At 35.0% G+C, this 27,517-nt stretch overlaps 1 protein-coding gene across 21 annotated transcripts in view; it reads left to right on the top strand.

Annotated features, from left to right (window-relative positions):
- Positions 1-1,124: 1,124 nt before the first annotated feature.
- The window catches only part of IKZF2 (IKAROS family zinc finger 2), a 143,631-nt gene continuing 117,238 nt past the window's right edge, over positions 1,125-27,517 (top strand). For 2 of the 21 annotated variants that reach the window (XM_039844696.1, XM_039844703.1), the window contains exons 1-3: positions 2,948-3,248; positions 4,775-4,823; positions 5,618-5,725. In XM_039844696.1, the coding sequence (XP_039700630.1) occupies positions 3,246-3,248; positions 4,775-4,823; positions 5,618-5,725 (160 nt within the window). In that variant the 5' untranslated portion in view covers positions 2,948-3,245. Of the gene's footprint in view, positions 1,318-1,734; positions 2,008-2,851; positions 2,877-2,946; positions 3,286-4,404; positions 4,426-4,774; positions 4,824-5,617; positions 5,726-5,758; positions 5,958-6,192; positions 12,399-27,517 lie in introns of those variants that run through there. The other 19 variants (XM_039844683.1, XM_039844693.1, XM_039844699.1 and 16 more) reach the window with 19 other exon arrangements.

The following is a 27,517-nucleotide window of genomic DNA, read 5'->3' as shown; positions in this document are numbered from 1 at the left end:
CATTCCACTTTTCTAAGATAACTTGATTAAAATTTTTGCTACCTATTGGGATGATTAAAATGATTTGTGGAATTGTATGTTGTCTTCCCAAATATGACTTGAGGAAAATTACTTTTATTTACATAATTGTCAGGTTAAACAAAAATTGGCTTTACCAACATGCATAACTCTCAGGAACTGCAAATCGGTTAATCTCGTTAGCTGTATGGCATCATTTTCCATAATTTAATACTGGCTCAATTGTTAATAAATACAATGTATGAAACAAACTTTTAAAAAGTAATTCATCATTAAATCTCAATTTAGTATTATACAAGTTATATGGTACCCATTATTTAGTGTGTATCAATGTGAATGAACTCTCAACCCATCTCAAAACCTAAAGAAAAGACATTCTCAAAAATTTCCCGGACATAGAGTGGTGCTTAAGATACAGATCGTGATTTTATTTTCAATGTATCATTTCTCCTTCCTCAGTGGGGAGGGAGGGTGGTACCACGTCAGCAACTATTTCTAGGATTCTTGAAAGGAGTAGGAGTATGGTGCCTGCTCCTACTCTTTCAGCATTGATTTTCTTCACAATCTGCGATATGGTTTCTCAGAAATGCTGTTTGGCAGTCCTGATAATTTCATATGTTTTCAAACTTAAGCCACCCAGACTACGCAGTTCAGTATTTTCAGCTCCTTTCATTTTCCTTTTCCCTTTAATTATAGAAGTCTCTATTCCCATTTTTTGCAAATGTGGTCAGGAAAGATGCTAAACGCTACCATTTGTAGAAAGAACATGCATTTAACACGAGGATCTATATAAGTTCTTCTCAAATAATAAAAGCTGTGACTGATGATATTGATGGGCAACACGTTACTCCTAACAACTTTTGGAACCTCACCTGTTCCTTGAACTCTGGTGGGTGTGGCAGCTGCCTGGGGGAGAAAAAGCAAGTAAACACTTTAATTTTAAACCTGCACTGTAAAGCACTTTCCAAACAGTAATAGTTGAGCTTCATTTCAGACCTAAATTTCCTTCTCAATCCATTCCCAAGGACCCCTCTACCCTGATTCGTGTCCTGGTCTAGCGGTGCCGTTTACTGAAAACTGTACCGCATAGTTTATTGCGAAGCCCGAGTGGGTGGGTCCACGCGCACACCTCGACTCGGGCCAGGACGCCGATCCCGAAGCTTCGCGTCGGGCGCCTGGATCGCAGTCCGCTCCTTTCGCCCGGCCTCACCACAAATCCCAGTTTGAAAGAAAACTTCACGCGGCTGAAATGCACGTCCCCTCACCGTTGCAATCCTTCCTTCGCAGCCGGCAGAAAATGTGAGATTTATTGTGACTCAGGGGGCGTGGGTGGGAGGGGACTCTTCGTGGCACTCTCGGAAGCGGGTTACCTGTGGCACCTCTCTGGGGGCCGGGGCCGCCGTCCAGGGGGCCGCCGGGCGGGGGGCGCCGCGGCCGAGCGCGCGGGTGGGCGCGAAGGAGGAGTGCGCGCGTCGCGGAGCCGCCGGGGCAGCACTTGTCCTGTAATCGATTGCCGAGCGCGCCGAGCGGCCCAGAGCGCAGACACGCGCCCTCGCCAGCCCGCGCGCGCACACCCACACACTCACACACGCACGGGCGCCCAGGCCCCGCACACACGCACACACGCGCGCGCGCACGCACGTCCGTCCGCCCGCGCCCCGGGCCCCGCTGCCCGTCGCCGCCGCCAGCCCGCCCTCCGCCCGCGGGCGTCTGCGCGAGCCCGGCCGGCGGGGGAGATGTGCTCGGGCTCCGGCGGATCGGTTTCTCGGGGTTTGACCAGCTGTCCCGGGCTAACCCTGCTCCTCGCTGAAGATGGAGGAAGTAAAAACAGGATTACCCTTAGCTACAGATCCACTGCCTTAGTTTCCACCACCAACTGCAGTGCACAAACACACGTTAGGCACAGGAAAGAAAGAAAGAGAGAGGACACACTAACAGTAAACACAAACAAAAGGGTGATGGGATTATTTTACTGCATGCACTGCTGAGGTAAATCTCCGCTTGGCTTTTGCGTGGTGAAGAACAGCTCTTGTTTTGTCTTCTGATTCATAGATTATATATAAATGTGTGTCTGATTTGCAAAGGGGGGAGTGTTTTCAAAGTTAAGTGTAATTATATAGCATCTCGTTTTGCACTGTGTTGTGATCAAATGACTTGTTGCTGTTAACCAGTAATAATAATAATAATAATTAATAATAATAATATATTTTTTTTCTCCGGGAGGGATGGATTGTGGTTATGATTAGGGTAATAATTTCTGTAAAGGACGCTCAGGGAATCGGGTTGAAGATGATGTCCTCTGCTTTAATTTATCGTCCCCTCCTTGTAATCTTTCTGGGATGTTAATCGATTAATCAGTTCTCATCTCTATAGCTGTCATGGATTTGGACTTGTTTTGCTTTGTTTTAACTTGAATTCCAAGAAAGGTTGGGTAGCCTGGAGTAAATTGTAGCTGTCTAGATAGAAGGTAATATCCAGATTTTGTTGGAATAATAATAATAATAATAAAACAGGTATGACACATGTTAAAAAAGCGGCAGTTAAATCACTTTGACAGGTTCTAGTATGGGCGAAAGAGATGGAATTAAGATTTATTTATTTGTTTATTTATTTATTTATTTACTCATTTAGCCAAGGGCGAAAAACAGTCCTGTGAAGTTGGCCTAGGTTCCTTGCTGGGTTCTGCCTGATTGTCCCTCCCCTCTAATTCCCCCCACCCCCCTTTTCTTTCAGTTTTCTTGTCTTAGCTTTTGGTCGATTCTTAAAGAACCGGTGGATCAAGTTTTTTCTCTTCTTGTTAATCGCATTGCTGTAGCACTGACTGACCTCTGTCTCTCTCTTTTTCCTCTTTCCTGAAAGTACGTGGTGCCATTCCTGAGTGACTTTTCCTACTAGACCATCCCAAAGGGACGAGGGGGAGGGGTGAAAGGAGGAGGTGGAGAGGAGGAGGAGAAGGGGGGTGTTCCTTCTCTCTCATTTCTTGGTTTTGTTTATCAGCCGATCTGTTTGCTGGATTTGGGCTCGGAATGACCCACCTGTAAAGTGCTTTTCCTTCCTCCTCGCCTTGAACTCTGCAGGGGGCTTGGCTTGGAGGGGACAAGGGAGGGAAAGCGAAGGGGGAAACACAAAAAACTTCTTTCTTTCTCTCTCCGTTTATCTTCAGCCCGACATTGTCACCTCCTCTTTGAGGGGTTAGAAGAAGCTGAGATCTCCCGACAGAGCTGGAAATGGTGATGAATCTTTTTTAATCAAAGGACAATTTCTTTTGTATGTACATTTCGTTTCTCTTTCTCCTTTTCTTTTTCCTTCTTTCCTTCTCCCGAGGGTTAATAACCATTTCATTGATGGGGCAGACTTCTTTCGCTTCTCCCTGACGTTTCTTTTTTAATATGTGTGTGTTAAATGTGTACATTTTAAAAGAGATAAACTCATTTGTAAAATATCCGAAGAACTGCGCCCCTTTTAAACTTTACAGATGCCTTTCTTTAAAGCCTTATGTAATCATAATTTAAAAGAATTTGATAACAGTACAGCAGGTTGAAATTTAAGTGCTATGTAGTGGCTGAGTTGGGAATTTGATCTGATTATTCCATAAAGAAAGAAAAGTTTTTTGGGGGGTAGGGAGGGTGGTGGTGAAGAAGGGGAGGGGAGGGAGAAGGGAAGTGGTTTTGGAGACAAGAAGTGAAGCTGCCTGTTTTCCAGTAAGTAATGGAGAAATTCCAGGAGCCAGGGCTAAATATACTTGGCGATCAATACAGAAATGGCTCATTGTGAATAATTTAGCTGCTGGTGCAGTGAGAGTTTTGAAACTAAAGGCAGAAAGGACCAGGGCCAAAGAAAAAAAAAAAAAAGTAAAAATCTCCTCAGGACATGTCAATTCTTTAAACTTTTTCCTTCAAAGAATACAGTTAGCTTATCGATCTTTTCATTATGTAAAATCAAAGCTAGGGGGTGTCATCTCATACAACTTACTTTTGTTTCTGAGAATTAAGTTCTTGTTTTGCGTCATTGGTGCATGAGAATAATTCCCCAAACTTTAAAAAAGTGATTCCCTTCCCAACAGCAAAAGTTTATGAAATTTTTAAAAATCAGAATGTATTAAGTAAGCTTGGCATTTATATCCAACCATGGTCTGGCAGGAAATTAAGGTTACATTGAACAGGTGCTTACACAGAACTTGGGGTAGGCTAAAATGTCAATACAAGTCCGAGAGTTGGGTAACTGCTGCAGAAATCTTAGAGACACACTTGGGCACTAAGTTTTTTTGTTTTGTTTTGTTTTATGTTTGTTTTCCCTCCCCCCTCCCTATTAGAACATGATGAACCAACTTGCAACAATTGTGAATAGAGCTATCTGTACACTAGGGAAGTCCGCAAACTGCAGTGTGATTGTGGGAAGTAGTGAATGGTAAAATACTTAAATCCCAGTTAAAACTGGCACGTTTCAGATGTAACCCCCTATTTTTTTTTTTTCTTTCAACCAAGTCAATTCTGGTTAAGGGAGTCATTCCTTTCTTGCTACAGCCCATCTCACAGCACACTTATCTTTCCTATCTCCAGCAGGAATCAGATCATTTGCAGAAAGAGTTCAGTGACTTGCAAATGAGCACATACAGTACATTGTAGTATGTTTCTTGGGCACAGGTTGCAGCAGCAGCAACATGGGCTAACTGCTTGGAGCTTCAAATAAGTTAAGCATTTTAATGGCAGAACTGAAAGGAATCATTGTGTTAAGAGTATAATCTTTTGTATTGCAGCACTGCACTTTGACTATGGAAACAGAGGCTATTGATGGCTATATAACATGTAAGTATTCATTTTCATTAATTTTTTATTGGTAATAAAATTATGCTTTTGTATTACCTATATTTTAACTTCTCCATTATAAGTTTTTATGATGAATTCAATACTCTTATTTTCTCCTTGTTCACAGCTTTACCATTACATTAGAGAAAATAACAGCACACAAGTGAAATAAGAAGGAAATGTAGAAATATACTTAACTATATTAAAGATAACATGTAAATCAGTAGTAGCTTAGCAGATCCATACTTTCGTATTTGATTAACTAAGTTTAGAATAGATCAGGCTACATATATATCTACTAGTATATACTAAATATTTACTACTCTGTAACCTAATTTTTCAGACACATAATGTGAAAGAGGATTAGCTTCCTTCAGTTGACATGTTTTTAGCCAATTCTTTCAAACATCCAACTCTGATAGCTAGTATTTTGGAAATGCTTATTATAAATACCGTATGCTTAATGATTAAATTAGAAGTTAAAAGAAACATTTTTTTTCAACTAAAGGATACTTTAAAAGTCAACTATTTCAATTTTTCTTATTTTACAGTTAAGATTACTGTGATGATGAAATTTTCTAATTTTTTTTATTGTGGGCTAGTTGTGGTTTTTCATCATTTCGTTCATTTACTATATATTTCTAAATGATATTTCCTTATAGTTTCTTTTAAGGGAAAAAATGTATTACATTAAAATTTCAAGGCTATTCATGCCACTGCATGTATGAAACAAAGTTGCTAATTAGATTTTATATGACGATGAACAGAAACCAAAAGATTTTATTTTGTGAAAGCAGGTGACAATGAGCTTTCACCTGAAAGGGAGCACTCCAGTATGGCAATTGACCTCACCTCAAGCACACCCAATGGACAGCATGCCTCACCAAGTCACATGACAAGCAGTAAGTCTTCATTTTATGATTTTTTTTTTTTCTATTTCTCTAGTGACAGACGTGAATTTGTTAGGTCTGTGGGGTCCTCTCGCAGTGTGGTGTAGCTGCTGCTATAGATTTTGCTAAAGAAAGAACAACAGAGATTTATTCCTGTTCATTCTAGTATCATAAAACATGAGCTTGCTTACTAGTCTGAACTATCCCAAGGTGGCATTTGGGAGCTGGTGCTTACCTGTATCAGGTAAGAAATGTTAGGCTTTGCTGGTTATTGTTTTGACTTGCCAGGTTTATGACTAGATTTGTTGTTGTTGGGTAAAAAAAAAAAGATGGAAACAGGTCACTTCCAAAGGACTCTTCACAGTAAAAAAAAAAAAAGAAATTAATTTAATATTGCCTTGGTACAAAAGTTAATCCATTAGTGGTAGAATTGCAGTGTTACAGTGTTACTTGTTTTTTTTTTTTTTTTTTTTTTTAATGTGAAAGTTTTTCTCTAAAGCATTGGAAGTGAAGTGTAATTGAAAAATTTGTAAAACTCATTTACATCTATTTCTCTAACAAAGTGAAAGTTTTGTTTTAGAATAGAGAAAAACAGAAAATTTGGAAGGATGTTTTGAGCTTACAGGAATAGACAGTTTTGGCTACTATTTTTAACGAAGAGTCTTTCATTGATGGAGTAATCATTGTTTTTCTGTAGTAAAAGAGCAATTTACATGCCAACATGCCGTCAGTGACAGAAGACAAAATACTTTAAGAATATGGTTTGTTTTTCCTTCTATTTTATCAGTTTAGTTATCAAGTGTAAATTCTGTATTATTCCCACTCAAACAGTTTGAAATTTTGTGTTTCTCCTATACTTTTGGTATGTGTTATATTCTTATGTAGAAAGGACTTCTGACTTATATGTAACTTGTTTTAATTTAATTTAAAAGTGTTCTATTTGAGTGATATGTGAAGGCAAGGCATTTTCTTTCCTTTTTTTAAACAAAGATTTAATAACTAAAGAAAACCAAATCATCTACTGGATTATGAGCGTATTCTTAAGTTAATTCTGATTACCAGAGAAAACAAATTTTTCTTTCCACTTTCCTCTTACGGTCCTCAAAACTTAAGGTTATTATAAAGCTACTAGCTTTGTAAGTAGTAAAAACTTCTGAATTATAAGCAAACATAGAGTACTACTGAATACATTTTGCAATTCATTAACTTTAAGTGATTCTAGCTATTGACTTGAAATTTTGATTGAACGATGTGAATTTACTTATTTAATAGTTTTCTTTTTATTAATATGAAACACTTCCTAGGAAGCTTTTGTTCTAAAAGCAGTCATCAAAATTCCTTTATCACATAGAAAGAAAAATAGCGAGTGAATACATATTAAATTATAGTGCTGATCTCTCATAGTGGATCTTGTAGCATTAATTTATTTTTTTGCTAGTAGGCTTGATTCGATAAAAGTTATGCTACTACTTTAATGTAGGCAGTACAGTTTTTACATTTTGCCATTAATGTTACTAATTCCTTGGCAGAATAGATTTTTATTTCTCAGATATTTTTTGTATAACTTCCTAAAGAGTAAAGATAGATTAATATGCAATTTTTGTTAGCCAAATATTTAGCTATTGGCTTTAGAAACATTGAATATAGGGGGTAGATAATAATGTTAATCATAGATTTTGACTGTCATCCCCTAGCCTCCACTAGTTTGTCAGCAGGAAAATGCTTTTTAATTGGTTAATTGGCTCCTTTATTTGTGAATTTGATTCTGGTTTTACAAGTAGTAGGTTCAAAAAAGCAGTTCACCCATTTATTTTAAAATAAGTAGTGCAGAGTGTAGGCATGGTCATTTGAGCAAATAAGAGCTGTGCTTTTGACATTTGAGCTTTTCACACCCAACGACAGTAAAATTATGTTTGGTAGAAAGGTTTTGTTTTTGTTTTTTAAACTTACTAGCCTGTGGCAATTTCATGTTAGCATGGTTTTTGGCTAAGCTGCACATGTTTTTGCGTTCTTTTCCAAAGAGTTGCAGGTTAAATATTTTGGCTCTCACTTCAGAGCTGTCTGTTGCATCCTTTATGTAGCCTCTATTTACAGTATCTAGGTTACCCACTTAGGTGTTAGATGGAGAAGATACCCATTTTTCCTCTCTGTTAGATCTAGGAGAATATCAGCATTTTAGATTGCCAAAGCAAATAGTGGTAGAGAGGGACTCTTGTCTATTAATTTGAACAAGAGACTTAGAGTCGGTCTGTCAGATGTTTTTCTGACTTGAAATAAGTTTTTTTGTGCTTGTGACCTGTCAAATCACTTGTATCCAAGATCACTGGTTTTTGTAAAACCCTTACATGCTTTGTTGACTTTATTAAATGAAAAGAGCTTAATTTATTTTCTGTATTTTTTTTTACATCTTCAAATATACTTCCTGAAGGGCTGTTGCTTCTATAAACAGAATTGCAATTTTGATTGAAAGTATTAAAGCCTAAGGTAAATGTGAAAATTTTTATGTTAGCCTCCAGTAGCAGCCAGGAGAGGAAAGGAGTATATGTATAAGAGGGAGAAAGTTATTTTAAAACAGCTTAGAAAATAAAATAATTAAAACCTTTGATTTTTATAAAATAATGAATATTCGGGCCATAAAGTATTGACAAGATGTGATAACTCATTTATTGTGGCTTTAGCAAAGTGGTCAGTTTTACTATAAGGTCCTAGCCATTTATTTAGGTTATTTGATGACTATACTAAGATGAAAGGTATCTGTACAAGTTGCTGCCAGCTATTGTATAAAAATAATGACAGCAGCTATCATTATTTGACAGTGCTAGAAGAGAGAATCAGTGACTTGGGAGAGAACTAAAAATGTTATAATGCCTGACAGTTTTTGGTTTTAAAATTCAGATATAAGATAATCTTAAAAAGAAGTAAAGGATATTAGTGATCTTAACATTTTATAATGACTACTTCCTATGTTTTAAAATGAATTTTCTTAGAAAACTTCAAACTTTTTCTTCTGGAATAAGGATGTCTTTGATAAGAAGATGAGCATTGTTGCCTGAGATCATTAGTGTACATATTGAGTCTGCTGACAATCTTCAGTGTCAGGGATGACAGTATATGCCTTGATGGCTACTGGAAATACACAGTGTTAAGTGATTCTAAAAATAGAATCTGGAAGTTAAGAATCTGAGACAGACAACTCAGACAGAACAATATAAAAATAATCCATATTGTATTTCGGCCCATCAGATGAAACTTACTTTGTGATTCCTTCTCTTTCTGGGTTAGCTCATTTCCAGTTCTTGCAGAGTTGCTTCAGGATCAGTTTCAAACTGGTCTGTGCCTGCTGCTGACTATTTTGAATACATTTTAAGGTTCGAAAATTATAATTAATCTTATTTTTCTTATCATCTACTTTTATAATACCAATGAGTAAATTTTATTTGGAAATAGTTTAATGGTATGAAATACAAAATACAAACTTCGTTTCTATTACTTTAAAACCTTCACGCGGATCAAGTTCGAAGTCAATACTATTTATCAGTCAGTTTGATGGCTGGGTGGCATGTATGGAATTGGAAGAAGTAGTAATTCTAGTTTTACAAGACTCTGACCAATAATCAGGTCAGAGAATCTAGCTTATTCTTTTTAGAGTGCTTTGCACTTATTTATTTTTTTTCTTAGTTGCCATTTTTAGAACCTAGTGAAGCAGAAGTATATTATGATTTCCATTTTTCATATGTGGAAATGGAAGCTTAAAGAAATCACTTGGCCTCTTAGCAGAAGGAAGAAGTTGTCAGGATTGAGACATAAAACTGATATTACCTTGTAGGTTAGTTAGATTACTTAACTGATATTTCTCTGTAATGTCATTATCTCAGCGTGCCCACCATGTCCAATACTGACCCATGTTTTGATGACAAAAACTGTGTTACAGAAGTAGAAGAGGGTTCTTATGAGGATGGAATAATATCAGATAATCTTGTTAAGCATATACTTGAGTGTGCTTTTAAAAATATAGCTTGGATTATGGAACTCACTAGCTTTCATATAGCTTAGTTTGGCAGTCACCCTTGGTTGGATTTCTATAGGCTACACCCTAATATAACACCAGATGGGCTTGATGTAAAAACTCACTCTGTTTTGAATTGTGGTACTGAGGCTTGTGTATACACCCAACATACCTTATATTTAGTTTTTACTTGTTAGGAAATTTTAGAATTTGATTTGATTACTTTATATCTATCATTGTCATGGCTATGTACCAAAAGGAAAAAAAAAATAACTAAAAGAAGTATGTACAGTGGAATATTACTCAGCCATAAGACAAGATGTGACATTTGTGACAACATGGGTGGATCTCGAGATAGTCTTGCTAAGCGAAATAAGTCAAACAGAAAAAGTTGAGAAACATGATTTCACTCATATGTGGTATATAAAACTGAAAGAAACAAATGAACAAGACAAACAACCAAAAATTTAATAGGCACAGGCAACAGTTTAGTGGTTACCAAAGGGAAAGGGGGTGGGGGAAGAAGGAGGTAGATAAGGAGAAAAGGGGTTAAATATATGGTGTTGGAAGGAGATTCAATTTCAGGTGGTGAACACACGATGCAATATACAGGTGATGTGTTATAGATCTGTACAGTCAAAACCTATGTAATTTTATAACCAATGTCACCCCAGTAAACTTAATAAAAAAAGAATTATAAAAATAGAAGTATGTATGTGTAGGGAATTAATTACAAAAATACTGTGCTGTATGTTTTCTTTGTACCTCATTTTTCCCTTCTCTCCATTTTCAGACTGCTTCAAAGTTAGAATAAAAGTCTGTGTTCGAGAAATAAAACAACTTACTGTAGAAGCGTTATCCTTGTGCCTCTATCTTTGTCCAAATCTGTCTTCCCCAGATTTTTTTTTAAATGTAAATGATTAATTAGGTTCTATTGAGAGCCTTCCTTGAAGCTGTGATGAACTGAGGTCTCTGCGTCTCATGCTCTTCTCTCCTATCTTTGAGTAGTGATATATTCTGATCTTACAATGTTCTGAATGATCAGTAGCAGGGTCACAGTCCTAAAATGAGTAGGACATGTTGTTTTCTTTGCCTTTTTCCTTTCTGTTTATATAAAATATATTTATTGATCAGTAGTACTTTTCTTTTGTGAATTAATTAATACTCAGAATATCTCTGCTTTGAAATAGATAAGGAGTATTTAGGAACTATTTCCCATATCATAAATGTTTAATCACACTGGAATGAAAGGAGAGGGCATAATTTGTTGAGTGTAGATGGGATGCCCACCACTATGCTATATGCATCTTATTATTTCACTTAGTTTCCTTAACAGCTCTGTGAGGTAAGTAGTTACTCCATTTTGTAGCACAGAAAACTGAGGCTCAGAAACTATAGGTTGTAAATGGTTAAAAACACAAGCTTTGGAGTTATATAGGCCTGTGTTAGAAGTCCTACTTTGCCACTGACTTGCCGTGTGACCTTAGGCATGCCACTTCACATCTCTGAGCTTCAGTTTCCTTATCTGTAGAGTGGGGATAAGCAATATCTGCCTCAGTGGACTGCTGTGAGGTTTAAATTGAAGCAATATATGCAAAATGCTTAGAAGAGTTTCTGGTACATTCAATAAATAATAATAATCACTGCTGCTATCAGAGTAGTCAAGTTAGTTTTTCATCGACCTATGACTCATAAGAAAAAGAGTTTGTTTTCAAATCCAGATTGGTTTGAAATTCAGGTCTTTGACTCTTTCGTTTTTACTACATATGTCCATGGAATAGAGGCAGGCATTTCTAATAATTTATGGTAAGAATCGAAGAAAAAGACCTTTTATTATTTAAAGCATCTATGCAAATTTCAGTTAAGAAAAAAGTAGTTTGTCTTTATATTAGAAAAATTTTTTATTGGGTTTCCGAGTTTTATGTTTTTGGTTATATGTAAAGAAAAATCATTACTTACCCTCAGTGCTCCAAAGACATAGGTTGTTAAGAATGGAAAAAGATAAAGTCCTCTTAACAGAGTAACCTATTCATATCTAGAGTCAGTTCTTTTTTAGAAAGTCTGCATCTAAAATTTCACTTTATTGATGCTTTTGGTAATACCATTCATTCTCATTTGATGACATTCATCAAGTTGTAGGACTGATGGTTGCTAATTGTGCATATTGAGAGTAATAGTTTAAGCGTTTGAAACTTGAAGTAAGCTTATTAATATAATGCCTATCACTTATAGGCATTTGACATGTTGTATTGTTCTGGTTGATTAATTCAACAAGTATTTATAGGCTACTTTTTATGTGTCTGGCACTGTAAGGTAAATGCAAAGATAAATAATATACCCTGTTTGTCCTCCAGGAGCTTACACTCTAGTTTGAAAGACAGACATCTAAACAGGGCATTATGCTGTGGTAAGCTCAGCATTCTGATTATTATGGGGAGCGAGGGGAGTGCTAGTTCTGAAGACTATCTCGAGGGAGAGGCTGTTTGAGGTGAGACTTATTAAATGAATAGGATTTAGGAGAGAAGTAGAAGGCTTTTTCAGTAAGCACACCCACAATGGGAGCTGAGAAATAACATGTTTTGGGGAATACAAGCAGATTGGTATTTCTAGAGTGTAAAGTTGGAGTCTAGGATAGGAATTTGAGACCTGAGATGAGAATTAATTCTGGAATTAATCAAGGTAAGATGATGGAATATCTTGTGTAAGAGAAATACTGGAGCAAGTTTCTAGGCAAATATTTCCATTTAGTTTAATTCAGGATACAGAGAGTTTGAAGCACCTATGGAATTTGGGAGAGGATAGCAATCCGGCAGGTAGATAGATTAGACTCAAGTGTGAATTTTTCTAATTAGAGAAATTGAATAGGTAGCTTGTGGTTTGGTTTCTTTCTATCCTGTATTACTTTAACAGTAGTTTAATATTTCTTAAAAATTCTTTCCTAAGTAATTCTCAGCATTTGATCAGTGACCTTACTTCCCCAGTTGCCCCATTAAATCAGAATTCTCTATTGAAATGTATGAGCACAGGTTTTAATGAACTCTCTTTGCTTAGTGGAGTCCTTTTATGCTAGTCTCAGAAATTAGATTAGTTGATGTGATTGACTCACTGATTTTTAAACAAAATATGCCGGCCCTTGTCTTTAAAATTTTGTTGTATATTTAATATCATAACCTTTATGGTTATACATTTTAAAAAATCCTAAGGCTAATGTATGCCAAATACTCCAATGCCTCTACTGTAATGATTTGTCTTTATAACCTGTTTCTTTACATATAAACGTATAATTTAAAATATATAAGGAAAGATTTGTTAACTCAATACCAGCCAGTTCTAGCACATTAATAGTTAAGGAATTTATTACTTTTATCCAGAGCTTTTTTGAAAGCTTTGAGGTAAATATACATATACATAATGCATAAGATATATATTATTTGAAAATGATTTGGTATATACTTAATAGTTTTAAAAGTTTATGGTATTGTGCCCCCTGGGGTAAAATTACCTAGAGGGAAAAGTGTAGTATAGATAACATCTTAATTAACATATTTATTGCCTCAAAATATCTATTATGGAACTTCATCTTAAGAATGTAAGCTCTGATTACCCAAGACACTGTGGAATTCCAAATGAATGTTAATGATGGAAATACTTCATCTGAGATTTCCTGTATGTGGAGATTCAGAACTCTCTAGAGAGATATTTTTCATCTTTCAAACATTGATCCAGCCAACATTTATTAAGCACTTACTTTGTGTGATGCACTGCTGATGATGGGGCACAAGAAATATGTTCGTGTTTTTTTTTGTAGAGAAGGACATTATCTTTCAGGGTGCAAATGAATTTATATTTTATATGAGATATTATAATCTTATTGAGTTTAGAAGCAAATAAGTGTGATGTGCTCACCATGATTTATATCCATTATAGATGAATGAATTGCTTCTTACCTTTTACTGTCAAGAGTTCTTCAAAAGTGTATAAATTTGAAAATGCCCAATGAAACAGACAAAAAATACAACCAGCTTTTAAGATAGGTTCCCACAGGATAACATTTCCCCAAGAAATTTTTTATAATGCCAGATTTGGGTCTCAGCCTTGCAAGTTCCAAAACTTGCTTGACAGCACATTGAGAGCGGATTCATATCTCAGAGTTGACTCACATTAAACAAGTTTACAAAATTGATATTTAGAATCAGAATGTCAGTTTTTGGTTAAAAACAACAACAAAAAAAACCATACAAAAAACCCCAAACAATGAACATAGGCTCTGGATCATTTGATTTGATCAGATCATTTTGTTCTTGTGAATTGACCTGTACGGGTCATCAGAGAAGATCATTTTGTTAGGAAGAAATCAGAACAAAGGGAGTAGTTCTATAATTCAAATATTTAATGGCATCAGATTAAGAGAGTCTAATATGATCGGCATCACAATAGAGATACATTGCCATTTGGATCGTTATGGTTGAAGTCTTTTCTCCAGTTCATTCTCTCCTAAATGGACATGGATTTAGATTCCCTAGGTATAGATTCAGCCAACATACTTCTGAGAGTCATTTTTTTTCCTTGACTTTCTTGGCTAAATTCCCCAGGTTTAGTGTTTAACTTACATTACTTTATATAATCAGGTTACAACCAATTCTTGCCATCCTAAGGTGCGTTCATTTTCTTTAGTGTAATTTTACATTTCTGCTTTAGATTTGCTAAATGTTGATTTTATAGCTTAACTCTATGAAAGCAATCTTTTAATGCCTATAAAGGATAACCCAACTATTATTATAAATTCAGACTTCCATTCCCAGAAATGTTGATTGGAGGTGTAGTTTAAGAGGTGTTAATATCTATTATAAATGAAGATGGAAAATAGCACTGCCACCTGAGAAAGACACCTTAAGTTAGCTGGGGATTTAGAAGAGCTTCAGTTTATAGGTCAGGAGGAGCAAACATCACAGCAGTTTCATGAAATCATTGAAGCTATCTGACTATGTCAAAGAGATTTTATAGAAAATTATGCTAGTTTAATTTAGGTAATAGGGAAGGCTATCTTAATTACTGAGTGTTAATTTAAGAATATTTTTCAAAGCATACAGCTTTATTTTGGGAATACATTGATTACAAAGAAATTAATTGGAGATTTTCTAGATGTGAATCTTTGGGGGAAATGACCATGCCTCATCTTTTCATCCTCAGTATAGAGTGTCATACTGGGGCATTGTGGGAGCCCAGTCACTATTTGTTGAATTAAAGAACTACTTAAGATTAGCATATTCCATATGTGTACTTAAATAATGTGCTTCTGATCTATTTGAGGAAGTTTGGAAACTTAATTTCTTAGATGTTGAAGTAACTCTGAAATCCTTCTTGTGATTTTTTTTTTTTTCTGTTTGAGTATGCATTTATTTTAACCATGTCTCACTCTAGAAAGAATTTTGTAATCTTTAGATCAGCCCCTCAAAAGATGATCTCTAAGATTCTAAATAGCTCTTAAGTTTTCTGATTCTATACAATTTTGTTTAGTCGACTCGAGGTTAATGTAAATGTTTCTGTGAATATTTTATGGTCGTCATCATCATCTTTATTACTAATATCTTTATATAGCCCATTTAGAGTTTACAGATTGACTTCCACATGCTTATAATTTTAAAATTAGTTCTCTATCACTTATTTAAAACTGCTTTTAGTAGCATGTACAAAATGGAATGCTTCAATTAACTTTTCTTATGCACTGCAGATATTTTGAGGAGCACATAATTAATCAGTGTAAAGTCACGTTCTAATAAATTAACATTCTGGGTGTCTACACCTTTGACATTTTTGTCATTGCCCTCTTATTATCATGGAAGCTGTAGCTCTCCTTACACCTGACGATGTCAACTCTACCTGCTTTTTACTAAGACATCAGTATGCAGGGCTCAGTCATATTTTGAAGTGCTAGGACACTACATTGCTCTGTTTCCATTGAATTAACTTTAAGAATTTCTGGTTTGGTTCTGAAGAGGCATAGTTTTTTCTACATTATATAAAACATTTTCTGTTATGGTAATTTTCGTGATGATCCATATTTTGTTGTTTAAAACAAACATTTTAACAAGTAACATTTACACATGGATATATATTTCATCAGACATATCTTACAAGTCTTTGAATAAGACATGCCAGCATCTTTACTACGTAGATCATCTGACAGATTGCCTTATTTTCGATCCATTGTTACCTTTTTGACTGAAAAGTAGAATTTCTATACCTTTCAGGGCAGAGGATATATGTTTAATTACTAATGGAAACAGGTCAATTTATTTCTATTGGAAATGGTTACTTAGATAATCCACATATCACTTGGAAATTTGACCGTTTAAGAATTTTTAGGTATTAAAAATAGGTAAGTAGTACATAATCATTTTTAGATACTGCTTTAAATTACAATCTTAAAAACACTGGTTCTAATATTTTGAAATATAAAATGAATTCTATTGTTGAATGTTTACAAAATATTCGAAAGCAGTGATAGATTTGTTTTGGATATAATAGAACTAGAAAAAGAAATATGAGATATTTTCTGTGAGTCTGCTGTTTTTAAACTCTCAAAATATGAATTACACATTGCCATCTGTCTAAACTATGACAAATTAATGACCTAATGATAGTTTTTGGATTCAGTTTTTTTGGAAACAAAAACAAAAAAGGAACACACCCCCCACCCCCCAACAAAACACAATTTAAGAATAAATTATTATACATAAATTGTTATTAAGTAAGGCTGTTTACATAAAAAATTTTTTGATGAATTTGAGAGTTTTAGTTGGTCCCAGAGTTTGAGTCCAAAGTCTGAGAACAAATTTGTAGAGGTTATTTTTTCAGCAAATCAGAGAAGTTATGGTTAATAAGAAGTTGCTTTCAAACAGCTTGTATATATAAATTGCCATTTTTGTTTTTTAAAGTGTGTGTGCGCGAGCATGCGCATGTGTGCACATGTAAGTAAATGCAAAGAAGAAGGAGCAAGAAGGAAACTCAAATGATTGATAGATTTCACTTTGGGGTATGGGAGGATAAACAGGGTATTTAATCATTTATTCTAAATAGTTCTACATTATTTGGATCCTTTACAAAAGATCTTTTACTTGTGTAATTAAAAAGTAATATGGTCAACCATCTTCTCAAAGAAATAAAGTATGGACTCATTCTGTAAGAAAGCCAATGATGCTCTGATCACATAAGTCTGACCTTGAAATTTCAGATATCATAGACTCATCAAAATGTACTACTCTCATTGATAAAGAATACTGGTCAGGGATATTCTCATCTACAGATGCTGTCTACAGACTTATTAAATAATATTTTAGGTTTAGTCTGAACATATTTTCTTAATTGTTATGATACAGTGGAATGTCCAGATAAAGTTATATACTCTGAAATTTTGAGTGATAGTCATTCATACTGTGAGAAGTCGTAAAGTAAATAACGTATATATAAGTATACTCTGGTGATGGTAAGGAAACACTGTAGAATTATGATACTAAAAGAAACCCGAGTAGAATAAGTTAAAACTTATACGTAGATACTCTCATCTACCTTGTTTAAGTTTACTTTTTTAAAAGAGCCTTAGTCTCCTTTTCATTTTCATAAATATAAAACGCCACTGAGTACTGATGATGTTTTACATTAAAACTTTTAAAGATACACTGTTTTTAGCAAGACAGCTGGTATGTTGCTAATGGGAGTAGGACCTGTGAAAATAAATTATATGAGAGGAAAGAATGGAAGTGTGAAATATAGAAGAGAATATAGGAGGGAATATAGAAGGGAAATATAGAAGGGAACATAGAAGAGACCTAGCTCAAAGGAAAGAAAGAATAAAAAGGGTGAATTCAGAAGTGAGAGACAAGCCACAGAATCCACCAGAATTAGTAGATGTGGAGGGAGAAATAGAGCAAATGAAGTATAGGATCTTTCCCTCCTTTTTTGTCTTCTTTCAGAAAACATAAAGAAGAATCTGAATTTGTAAGTTAATTAAAGAAGCTACTTGACTGAAGGATGAGGAATGTAGCAGTAAGATAAGAATGGTTTCTGGTAGAAGATAAATGATAAATATTGATATTCGATAATAAAAAGTAGATTTCCTCAGATCTGTGAAAGTCGGGGAATAAAAGATGAGGGTAGACTGTTGAGAAGAACTGGAGCCCTAAAGGTTTCAGACTAGAAAGGCTGGAAAATTGAAGCAGTGTAAAAAGTCAGTTGTACCTAGAATAGGTTGTTTGCTGTCAGAAAACAGTGGCGTTACTGATGGTCATCTTGGACTAATCTATTGCTTTTATCTTTTGTGAAAGTGACTGTGTAATATATACTGTGTGTGAGAGATATCCTAACTGGTTGTCTTCCTGTATTATCACTGATGCAGTAAACTTTGGTCTTGTTCCTCAACTGCCTTTTTACTTCATTTCAGTGGAAAAGGGTGTTGGGGAATTAGGGAGACCATAAGCTTGTCAGAAGAAGTTTCTCTACCTCTGCCGCCGCCGCCGCCGCCGCCGCCGCCTCCTCCTCCTCCTCGTCCTCCTCCTCCTCCTCCTTTTCCTCCTTCTTTTTCTCTCTTAGGAGGTGGCAGTGAAGAAGGACCTTGATATTGAGCAGATCAGATGGGGTTTTGCATCCAGATTTTGTTCTCTGCTCTCTTGTGTTTCCATTTTCCTCCTGAAGTATCTAAGACATCAGCCCTGAGTGTTTCAGAAAACTTTCTTGAGATCCTACTCTGTCAGGGATTTAGAATTCTTAGGTGCCTTATACCCACTAAAACACTCTTCTAAAATTAACCTTGTGATAATACTGCAGTAAAAATTTATCAGACGTGAGATGAAGTTTACACATGTATTATTGTTAAAGGAAAGGTATATTAAGCCCATAAATAATAAAAACAAAGTCAGGATTTATGTTTAACTTGCTTAAGAAAACAAACATTTTAAGCCTATTAAAAGTAACATATTTTATTTGTAAAATATATTATTTGAAATGCTTTCACATTTAACATACAATGTGCTCATTAAAGCTTAAACTTATTATTTATTTAAGCAGTCTTAGAAGAATCTACTCTTCCTGGCATTACTTAAGCATTTTATTTGTTACTAGAAAATAATAAACATATTTTTAAAAAATTACAGAATTAAATGAATTTTCCTCTTGCCCTCCCTCTATAGTATAAAAAAGTGAGTTCTGATATGTATCAAATGTGTGACACTTAGGCAGATATTTCATCTTGTGAAGTCTCAGTTTGTAAAACAGGGACATTAATATCTACCTTATCAGAGGAATGGTGAGCATTTGAAATAATATGTGTAAAGTCTCCAGAATGGTGACTGACATGTGGTAAGTAAACCAGAATGGTAGCTATTATTTTTTTGTTAGATAATGAGTATGAGAAAGAACTTGAATCAAATAACTAAGAAACATTTCGCACCAACATGTTATATCAAATAGTCTTCTCGGAAGGACATGCTTTTAGTCTGCTTTTAATCAACAAGAAATAATAATTTAAAAAAAGCTCAAAGCATTGCCGATAAAACACAAGATCTCAACATCACTGACTGGATATTTTTGCTCTTCATCTGTCTGAGTGCTGTCAGATAGCCCTTGTTTGAAAAGAAATGTGTGTACAGATATGAGGCAATTATTAATTCTGTTGTATTCAAATCAATTACTAAAGAAATGAAACTAAAATTACCTAATTAAAGCGAATCACAAATAAACCTGCTCTGTTTATGAAAGATATAATTGAAATGGTAATTATGCAGTAGTAACGCATTTCATTTGAGGACCACCATTCAGATGCGTTTGGTGGCAGGACTTGACTGCTAGGTGCTCCCACCTGACCTGGTCCGGAGTGATATTTCCACAGGGATTTGTTTACTTTTTACTAGATATGTTGGTGAGTGAATTCCCAGTATGGTTCTGAAATTTCGTGAATTTCCATATTCATGGTGCTGTGTGTCCTACATCAATAATGCATCTCTGTCGCATATCTGGAATTCTGAGAACTATGTATCAGACCCCAATAATGTCCATTTTTTTCCTCTTATCCTGTGAACAATCAAGGAGAAAAGTGGATATTTGTTTTAAAAGATTTCATAGCAGACTGCATATACACAGACTACGCATAGGTCATTTGGTTCGAACATGCAGAAATCTTCATAAATCTCAATGAGATCATTTAAAGATACACATTTTGCTTTAAGCGTTTGAAGTTTAACTTTTCTTGGGTCAGAGTTACTTTGCGGGAAGTGCATAGAGACAGTGCAATAGGTCCTTAACACCGAAGGATCCTTTTTATCTAGGATTAGCTTCTTTAAAAACTAGGAAGCCTTTATCACTTCCTATCTTACTTTACTATTACTCCTTGAGTCCTGTGTATCTTATCTCGGCTCTATGACTGGGATCTCCTTTAGGGCAGGGAGATGACTGTAGTTTCTACAGCCTGAGGGTAGCAGACAGAGCCTGACTTTAAAGTGGACCAGACTTGGATTTATAACTTGGCAGTGCTGCGTATTAGTCTTCATTTCCTCATTTGTAAAAATAGGGGAGGTTATTGGTTGTTTCTTGGGGTTGTTGTGAAGATTAATAAAATAACTTTAGTAAAGCTTCTATCATAGTGCCTAACACATTTGAAGAAATAATTCAAGAAGTATGGGTTTCTTTTTTCTACAAAAGCTGGCTAGCACGGTGCCTTAAACATCGTAGACTCTCAATTAAAAAGGTCGCTTATTAATTTTTAAATATATTATGAGTTAAGATGTGTTGGTTACCTGACTGGACAAATTAGAGACGTATCTCGGTATTCCAGTATGTTATTACTCAGATTAATCCCACCAATTTGATCACTTCAGCACTATGTACTGAGGATACCAGTGACCAACTCTCCCAGCTAGTCTTTTTACCCACAAAGCAGTTATAAAATAAATGCTCTAAAGTTATTTCTAGCTTAGACTCTTTGACTATCTTCTCAACACTCATTCAAACAGAATGCCACATTGGACTAAAAGCTTAAAGTACTTAGAACGTCACATGGCTTCATAAAAATACATCTTTCAGGCCAGTGTCACTCTAGAATAAATAGAGAGATTTTACAAAAGACTTTAAAAGATTGAAGAGCATCTTGAAATTCACTTTGATCCATTTTGGTTATTTGTTGGTAAGAAGTATGAGATAAGAGGTATTTTTGAGAAAGTTCATAGTTTTAAAGTTATTATTAATTATTATTATAATTTATCTAATGAAGATTTCTGATCTCCATGAGCTAAGATTTCCAAAATTATAACCTGGTCATTTAGTAGGCATACATGAAAATGGAATATAATACCAATGTGTGTTTAGTCAACTCTTATCCAGTAGCTAAATCTCAAAGGTTATTTAAAAACCTGTGAATCAGATAGCTCTTCCTTGAAACTGTACACAGTTCTGCTTATGCGAGATTGTGAGACCAGACCTCAGTTTTCTTAGAGCATTGTGATAATTACATTTGTCCATACTGTTATAATAATACTTAGGATCAGATATACAGTCTTTACAAGTTTTTTCCCCCAGTTTTTATCTGAATCATCTCTTGAAATACTGTTTAAATATGTCCAAGTAATTTTAGATGAGTAGTCATTATCTAGTTTTACAAACATTTGTTTGTAGTCATTCTTATAGCTGCAAGAAATAAGACAGTGCATTTAATAGCTTGGAGAATAGCAAGTCTTCTCATTGTTCACACTGTAACAGATCATCTTAAGAAGTGATCTTTTTATTGCTTCTCTACCTTGGTTTTCTTTTTTTTTTTTTTAATTTTATGACAAAATCGTATGTTATTTGGAGGCTTGTGAAATGTAGTTTGCTTGGCATAAAGTTTTGTAAATTAAGCCCTTAATATTTAACTGGTATATATAGGAAAGCAATGTACTTAAATACTAACAGAAGTGCTTGTATCTATATAATAGCAATTTAATGATGACAGGTCATCTGCATTTTTATGCTGAAAAGAACCCTTTGTGGTAATTAATCTGTAATTTTCTGTTTGCTATTTTTTTCTTTATTGTGTGAGTGGTTTCAGTTCAATTACTGTAAAACACTTATAGCTGCTAACAAGGTGTTTTTAATCAATTAAACTGCATTGTTACTCACTCTGGTGTCTGTTCAAGATTGTAGGGGCTTCCATACTTCCCTAGCTACTTACTTTCAAGCGTAGAGTTCATAGGTATTTTTGGATGTTAATATATATTCAGGACCATGTATCTGGATAGGTACAACTCTCATGTTTGATGCCTATTGTATCTATCATTTTATAATAAAGCAGTTTATTGCTTTAAGATGCTCTCATGCTTTGCATTTGGTGTTTTTACTTCTTTGTTGCCTATGACAGACACTGGGCTTGGTTATTAGAATCTATTTCCAATTGTCTCTTTTTACCATGTGTTTTGATTTTCTAGATTGCTGGCTGTTGAGATAAAGGAAATCATCTTCATATATTAGCAACCCTTATGTCTCGATCTGTTGGTCCTCTCGTTTTCTCAGTGTATTTCTTTAGATATTGCTGATGCTTTAACTTTCAAATCTATATTTGGTGCTATTTCCTTCTTCAAACTCTACATCCAGTCCATCAGAAACCATTGGCTCCATTTCTGAGATGCATCTGGAATTTATGTAATTCTCACCATGTTCATTCCTACAGGCTGAGCTATCATCATTTTCTAGTCCCTCAAGGCTAAAATACTGTAAAAACTGACACCTGGTTTTCCTGCCTCCATTCTTGCTCTTCCATTCCCTATAATCCACCCAGTAGGCAGAGCTGGACTTACTAAAATCTAAATCAGATTGTAACAGTCCATTACTTTAAACACAAAAGTGTTGTTGTTCTTTTTAATTAAAACTAGAATAAATTTAAAATTTTTTCCCTATAGTCTGTAAGACTTCGAAAGGTATGGCTCCTGCTTCCATCTCTGACCTCCCCTTTGCCCATTCTCTTTCTTGTCCACTGAACTCCCCAAATACCTCCCATCTTTCTTCTCCTTGGACATGGCAAATTCTTTTCCATTGGAGGGTTTCTGTACTTTATGTTCCCTCTTTTTGGAGCCCTCTTCGTTCATAAATTTGCATGAAAACCTCCTTTTCTTATCTCAACTCAATTGTTGCCTCTTGAAGAGGCTTTTCCTAAGCCCTCTTGGTAAATAAGCCCCTGTCAGGCATTCTGTTAAATTACTCTATCTTATTTTCTTTGTTATACTTAATGGTATCTGAAATTATCTAATTTATTTATTTGTCTCTTCCAGTACACGCTTGAAGAACATTTGCCTCGGTCACTGATCCAGCCCCAGTGCCCAGAATGGGGCCAGAAACATGGTAGATAATAAATTTGGGCTCAAGGATCAACTAAATTTCTGTCCTTTACCTTCCATTAGTAGAATTCTGTGTGTGTACACACTTGTGTAGTAAACACAATGGCTTACACTGTAATTTCCATTTTAAAGCATATATTTTAGAAATTTGTATATTGAGGCCAAAGGACACATGGGGAGAGAGTATTAGAGCAATGATTTAAAACTTTGTCTTCTGGCTCTTGGCTTGGTGTTTTTTCCTTACATAATATGCTTATTTCTTCTTTTTATTTATTTATTTATTTACTCCACTTATAGAAAACATTGAGCACCTGTCTGCTCTGGAACATACCTGTGGGTGCAGCTGTTCCTATGTTTTGGGGTGAGGCTCAATGTAAATGGTTAAGAGTACTGACTTTCAAATTTCATAGACCTGGGGTCAAGTCCTGGCTCTCCTCCTTTATTTTAATGTTAAACCTTAGAGAATTGCTGATATTTGTTTTTTTTTCAACTATGTGACCTTGGGACTGTTCCTTGGATTTTTTACATTCAGTTCCCTCAGCTATGAATAATAATATGTATCATAAGGTTTTAAGAAATAAATGTAATAACTAACGTAAAGCACTTAGCTCATTTTCTGGTACAATTGACTGTTATTGTTTATAGATTGTAAATATTTGCATATGGTTTGTATTCTTATAGTTCCTAAGTACTTGAAATATAAGTAATATCAACTCAGTCTAAGGTTATCTCTTGCTTTCTAGAGAATATTTTTCTGACTATTGTTGTAACATTTAGAATATTCTTTTCCATTAAACAAACAAAAAACAAGTTTGCCATCTGCAAAATTCACTGTTTCAGAAATCCATTGTGGTGTTTTACAAATCTATTTTATAATGGTAACTTTATTTAGCTTTTCTATTTAATTTTATATTACACTTAATAGTATTTTAATTATTATGGCTGATTATCATGGTAATTTAATGGTCTCATAGTACTTAGGAAAGGGAATGCTTTATAAAAACAATCAGATCTCATTTCTTTAGTTCTTAGGTTGTTTTGGAAATACATATTTTTTAAGTTAGTTAATTAGGTGGAAAAATTGCACATTATAGCTTTTTAGAAAAGAAAATTGATATGTCTAACCAAAAATTCTGATAATAGATTAGGATCTAAAGAGGAAAAAAACCCCACTATACTATTGATTGCAAATTACCTTTATTTGGGTTAGATTAACTGTCTTTATTCTATGACTATATGGGCATAATATAGATCAATAAAGTGTTCAGAATGGGGTTAACTACGTGGAAGGAAATGACGTTTTCTGAAACCTACAGATGGGAAATATGAGAATTAAAAACTAAGTTGATTAATACTGGATCACAACAGTGTCCAATGATTAAAGACTGCTAGGTAGAACTGATATAATAGTATTTTCTTTGGGGAAAATAATGTCTTAATTATAATGATGTTCCACTGGTATTTAGTATAAAAGCAATTCATTGAGAACATACATCGGGTTTAAAAGAAGACTTAACCTCTGTAGTTTAGTAGTCTGGTGCTTCCGATGCAGATTTGGGGAGAGGTTTAAAATTAGGCTGTAAAGTCAGAAGGGCGGGACTTCAGCTAATACACTGTTTGCCCTTGACCCCTTCTCTACAACCTGCCAGTAATGACAGGTCTTTGATAAGTGTGACTGCCTTATAACCATTTTATTTACAGTTTTTATAGCTAATGAATAATAAGAAAAAATTCTACCAGGACCTGATTGTTTACCTCTCTAATAGCAATTTACAGATGGTGCATGCTGTGGCTGTTACAAACCGTGTTCTATAATAGCGTTTGATGTAAGTAGCCGCTCACCATTCTGTATTGTGGTTGGAGCTGGAGAAATAGAAAATTGGTCATTTCCCGGCAGATAGCAGTAAGTTTCAATTCAGTCAGAATGCTGTATGTACTGCGATAGGTTTATAATTATTACCCAAAGATTGATGGTTTTTTGGTGAGTGTAAATTTGTGCAGCAGTAATCCATTAAGAAATCAATAATCATTCCATTCTGATGTGTAGTTCCTATTCACTGTTATAAATGTGTACCCAGAGCTGCAACCAATGCCTTTTATAAAAAAATTGTAGTTGACACTATTGGAAATGAAGAGATTTATAACATTATTTTCTTCAATCAGATTTTTTTTTCTTTGCCTGCGTTCTCTTGCCCCATAGGGCATACCTAATGAAACGCTGCATATTTTCTTAACATTAAAAAGAAATTATTTAGATTTCTTTTACTGTTTGTCTCCTTTTCTTCATCTTTTACTTAGTTGTTTAATGGCAAATTACTTATGCGTTTAAAGTACCTCAGTCTTTCTTTCTCTGATATGGAGGTGATTTATTACCAGATATGATCTGGAGAGTAGTAGATTCTTTCTTTTAAAATACAACGTTAATCTTAAGCTATACTCTCCTTATAAAAACAATTCTAACATTTATTTATTCCTGGTACCTGCGGAGCACTGTGCTAGGTGCCAGTGGGGGAAGCGAAGTTTATGGCCACGTTGACCCTCCTCTCAGAAGAGCTTATGTTTTAGAGAAATAGAGACAGAAATCAGCACAAATAACATAAGGATGTGAAGAAAGAAGAAAAGTGGGAGGGAGGGGGAAATGTCGGCTTTGAAACCATCCCTTACGTAAGTTCCAAACTGGAGCTTTGGTGTGAGGCACGATGATAGTGCTGGGGGTGACGGGGTGTGGGCAGAAAGCTTCATCCCGCAGGGGATGTGGCCAGTGTTACAAAACTCTGCTATGGTTTGGGGCTGGAGAGTAGTCTAAGTAAAGATTCAAAGTACAAAATGACATAGAAACAGAGTATAAAGTTACAACAGTGGAGAAAGATATAAGATGAAGAGTAAAACCCCCACTGCCCAGGTAATCCCAGTCCTCAGATTCTCCTGTCAACCAATTTCTTATTTATTCTTGAATACTTTTTTAGTTTTTACTAGTGGGTTCAGTATAGTGCTAGTTCAGCTATTATGTAGACTACCACATCAATATAGATATTTTTTCTTTTCTTTTAATGAAAATAGGCTTACGCGGCACGTATGGCTTGATTTTTCAATTAGGGATTTTTTCATATCAACACTTTGTTCTTGAATGCATATAATTGCATTATACATCGAGGATACACCACGATTTACTGAGCTGGTTCTTCACTGATGAGCATTTTGTTTGTTTCTTTTTTGCTATTACATAAACAGTGCTACCGTGAATGTCCTGTCTTTCCATTTTCCTTAGCGTACATCCTTAGGATAACTTGGCTGTAGATTTACTATGTCAAGAAGTCTGCGCAGTGACCATTATGGTGGATAAAATATGGTCACATTGCGTTTTACAAAGGTTACCAATTTACGCTACAAGTAGTTTGTGAGTTTCCGTTTTGTTACCTTTGACAACATTGAATCTTACCAATTTTGGTTAATGTGATAGAGGAAACTGGTATTTAGGAATATATGATATTTCTTAATTGTGGATACTTAATCTTTGTTTCATATGTTTATTGATGGGAATGTTTGTGCTTAATTTCTGTCCCTGAAGAACAATTCTGCTTCCGTATTCAACATAAATTATACTTAAAAACTCTAAGAAGTAGGAAAAGGAAGAAATAAGTTTTATTTTGGATCTACATGTTGAGGAAAATTTAATAAGAGGATACTGTTCTTTTGATGTTAAGTACAAAATTCCAGATGTTAAATACTCTGCAAGAGAAGATGTAGCTTTTATTCCTTATCTGCTTTTATTTTACTGGTTCATTTTGATAAATTGCTTAACAAATTCTTCCAAGTTATTGAGCATAGCACTTCAATAAAGTTCAAAGGTTAATGAAATCTTAAATGTTATATCATGAAACCTGGCTTTCTAGGTAGCGGCAATTCTTTTAAGGAGAAGAGAGTGCGTACCTAAAGAATGGAAGTAACAATCAATAAATACAGAAAGAAAAATAAGGCTTTAGATAAGTATTTGAATAATTACATTTAAGGTGTTAGGTGAAGTAAAGGGTATGCCTCACATAAGGTGCAAGGGGGTAAGAAGCTGCCTGTGTTGCTCCCCATTTCTCCTCCTTTCCTATTTCAAGAGTAGTGGAGCTCTTTGTAACTGTCAATTGATAAGCAAGTCAAATTTCCTGGAAACTCACTAAGAGAAGCTAAAGTCTAGTATTCTTTTTAAAAATTTTTTTGTACACTTTTCCAGGAAACTACTAGGTTTGGACTCACCCTTTGTTTTACTCACACGGGATATTGAAATATGCATGAGAGCAGAGCACGTTCTTTGCATGACAGATATGTTTTTCATGAGCAGTTATACATCCAAATGTGTCCTGTAGTTTTGTAGCTCCCAGTCTGTCATAAAAAGTCAGATTTTCGGGGCCTGATAAAGAGTATGCTAGAGTTCACCAAGGACTGGGCTTGTCT

The sequence above is a fragment of the Pteropus medius genome, unplaced genomic scaffold (genome assembly GCF_902729225.1).
Source record: "Pteropus medius unplaced genomic scaffold, Ma_sr-lr_union100, whole genome shotgun sequence".
Lineage (NCBI taxonomy): Eukaryota > Metazoa > Chordata > Mammalia > Chiroptera > Pteropodidae > Pteropus > Pteropus medius.
This window is presented reverse-complemented; position numbering and strand designations above follow the sequence as displayed.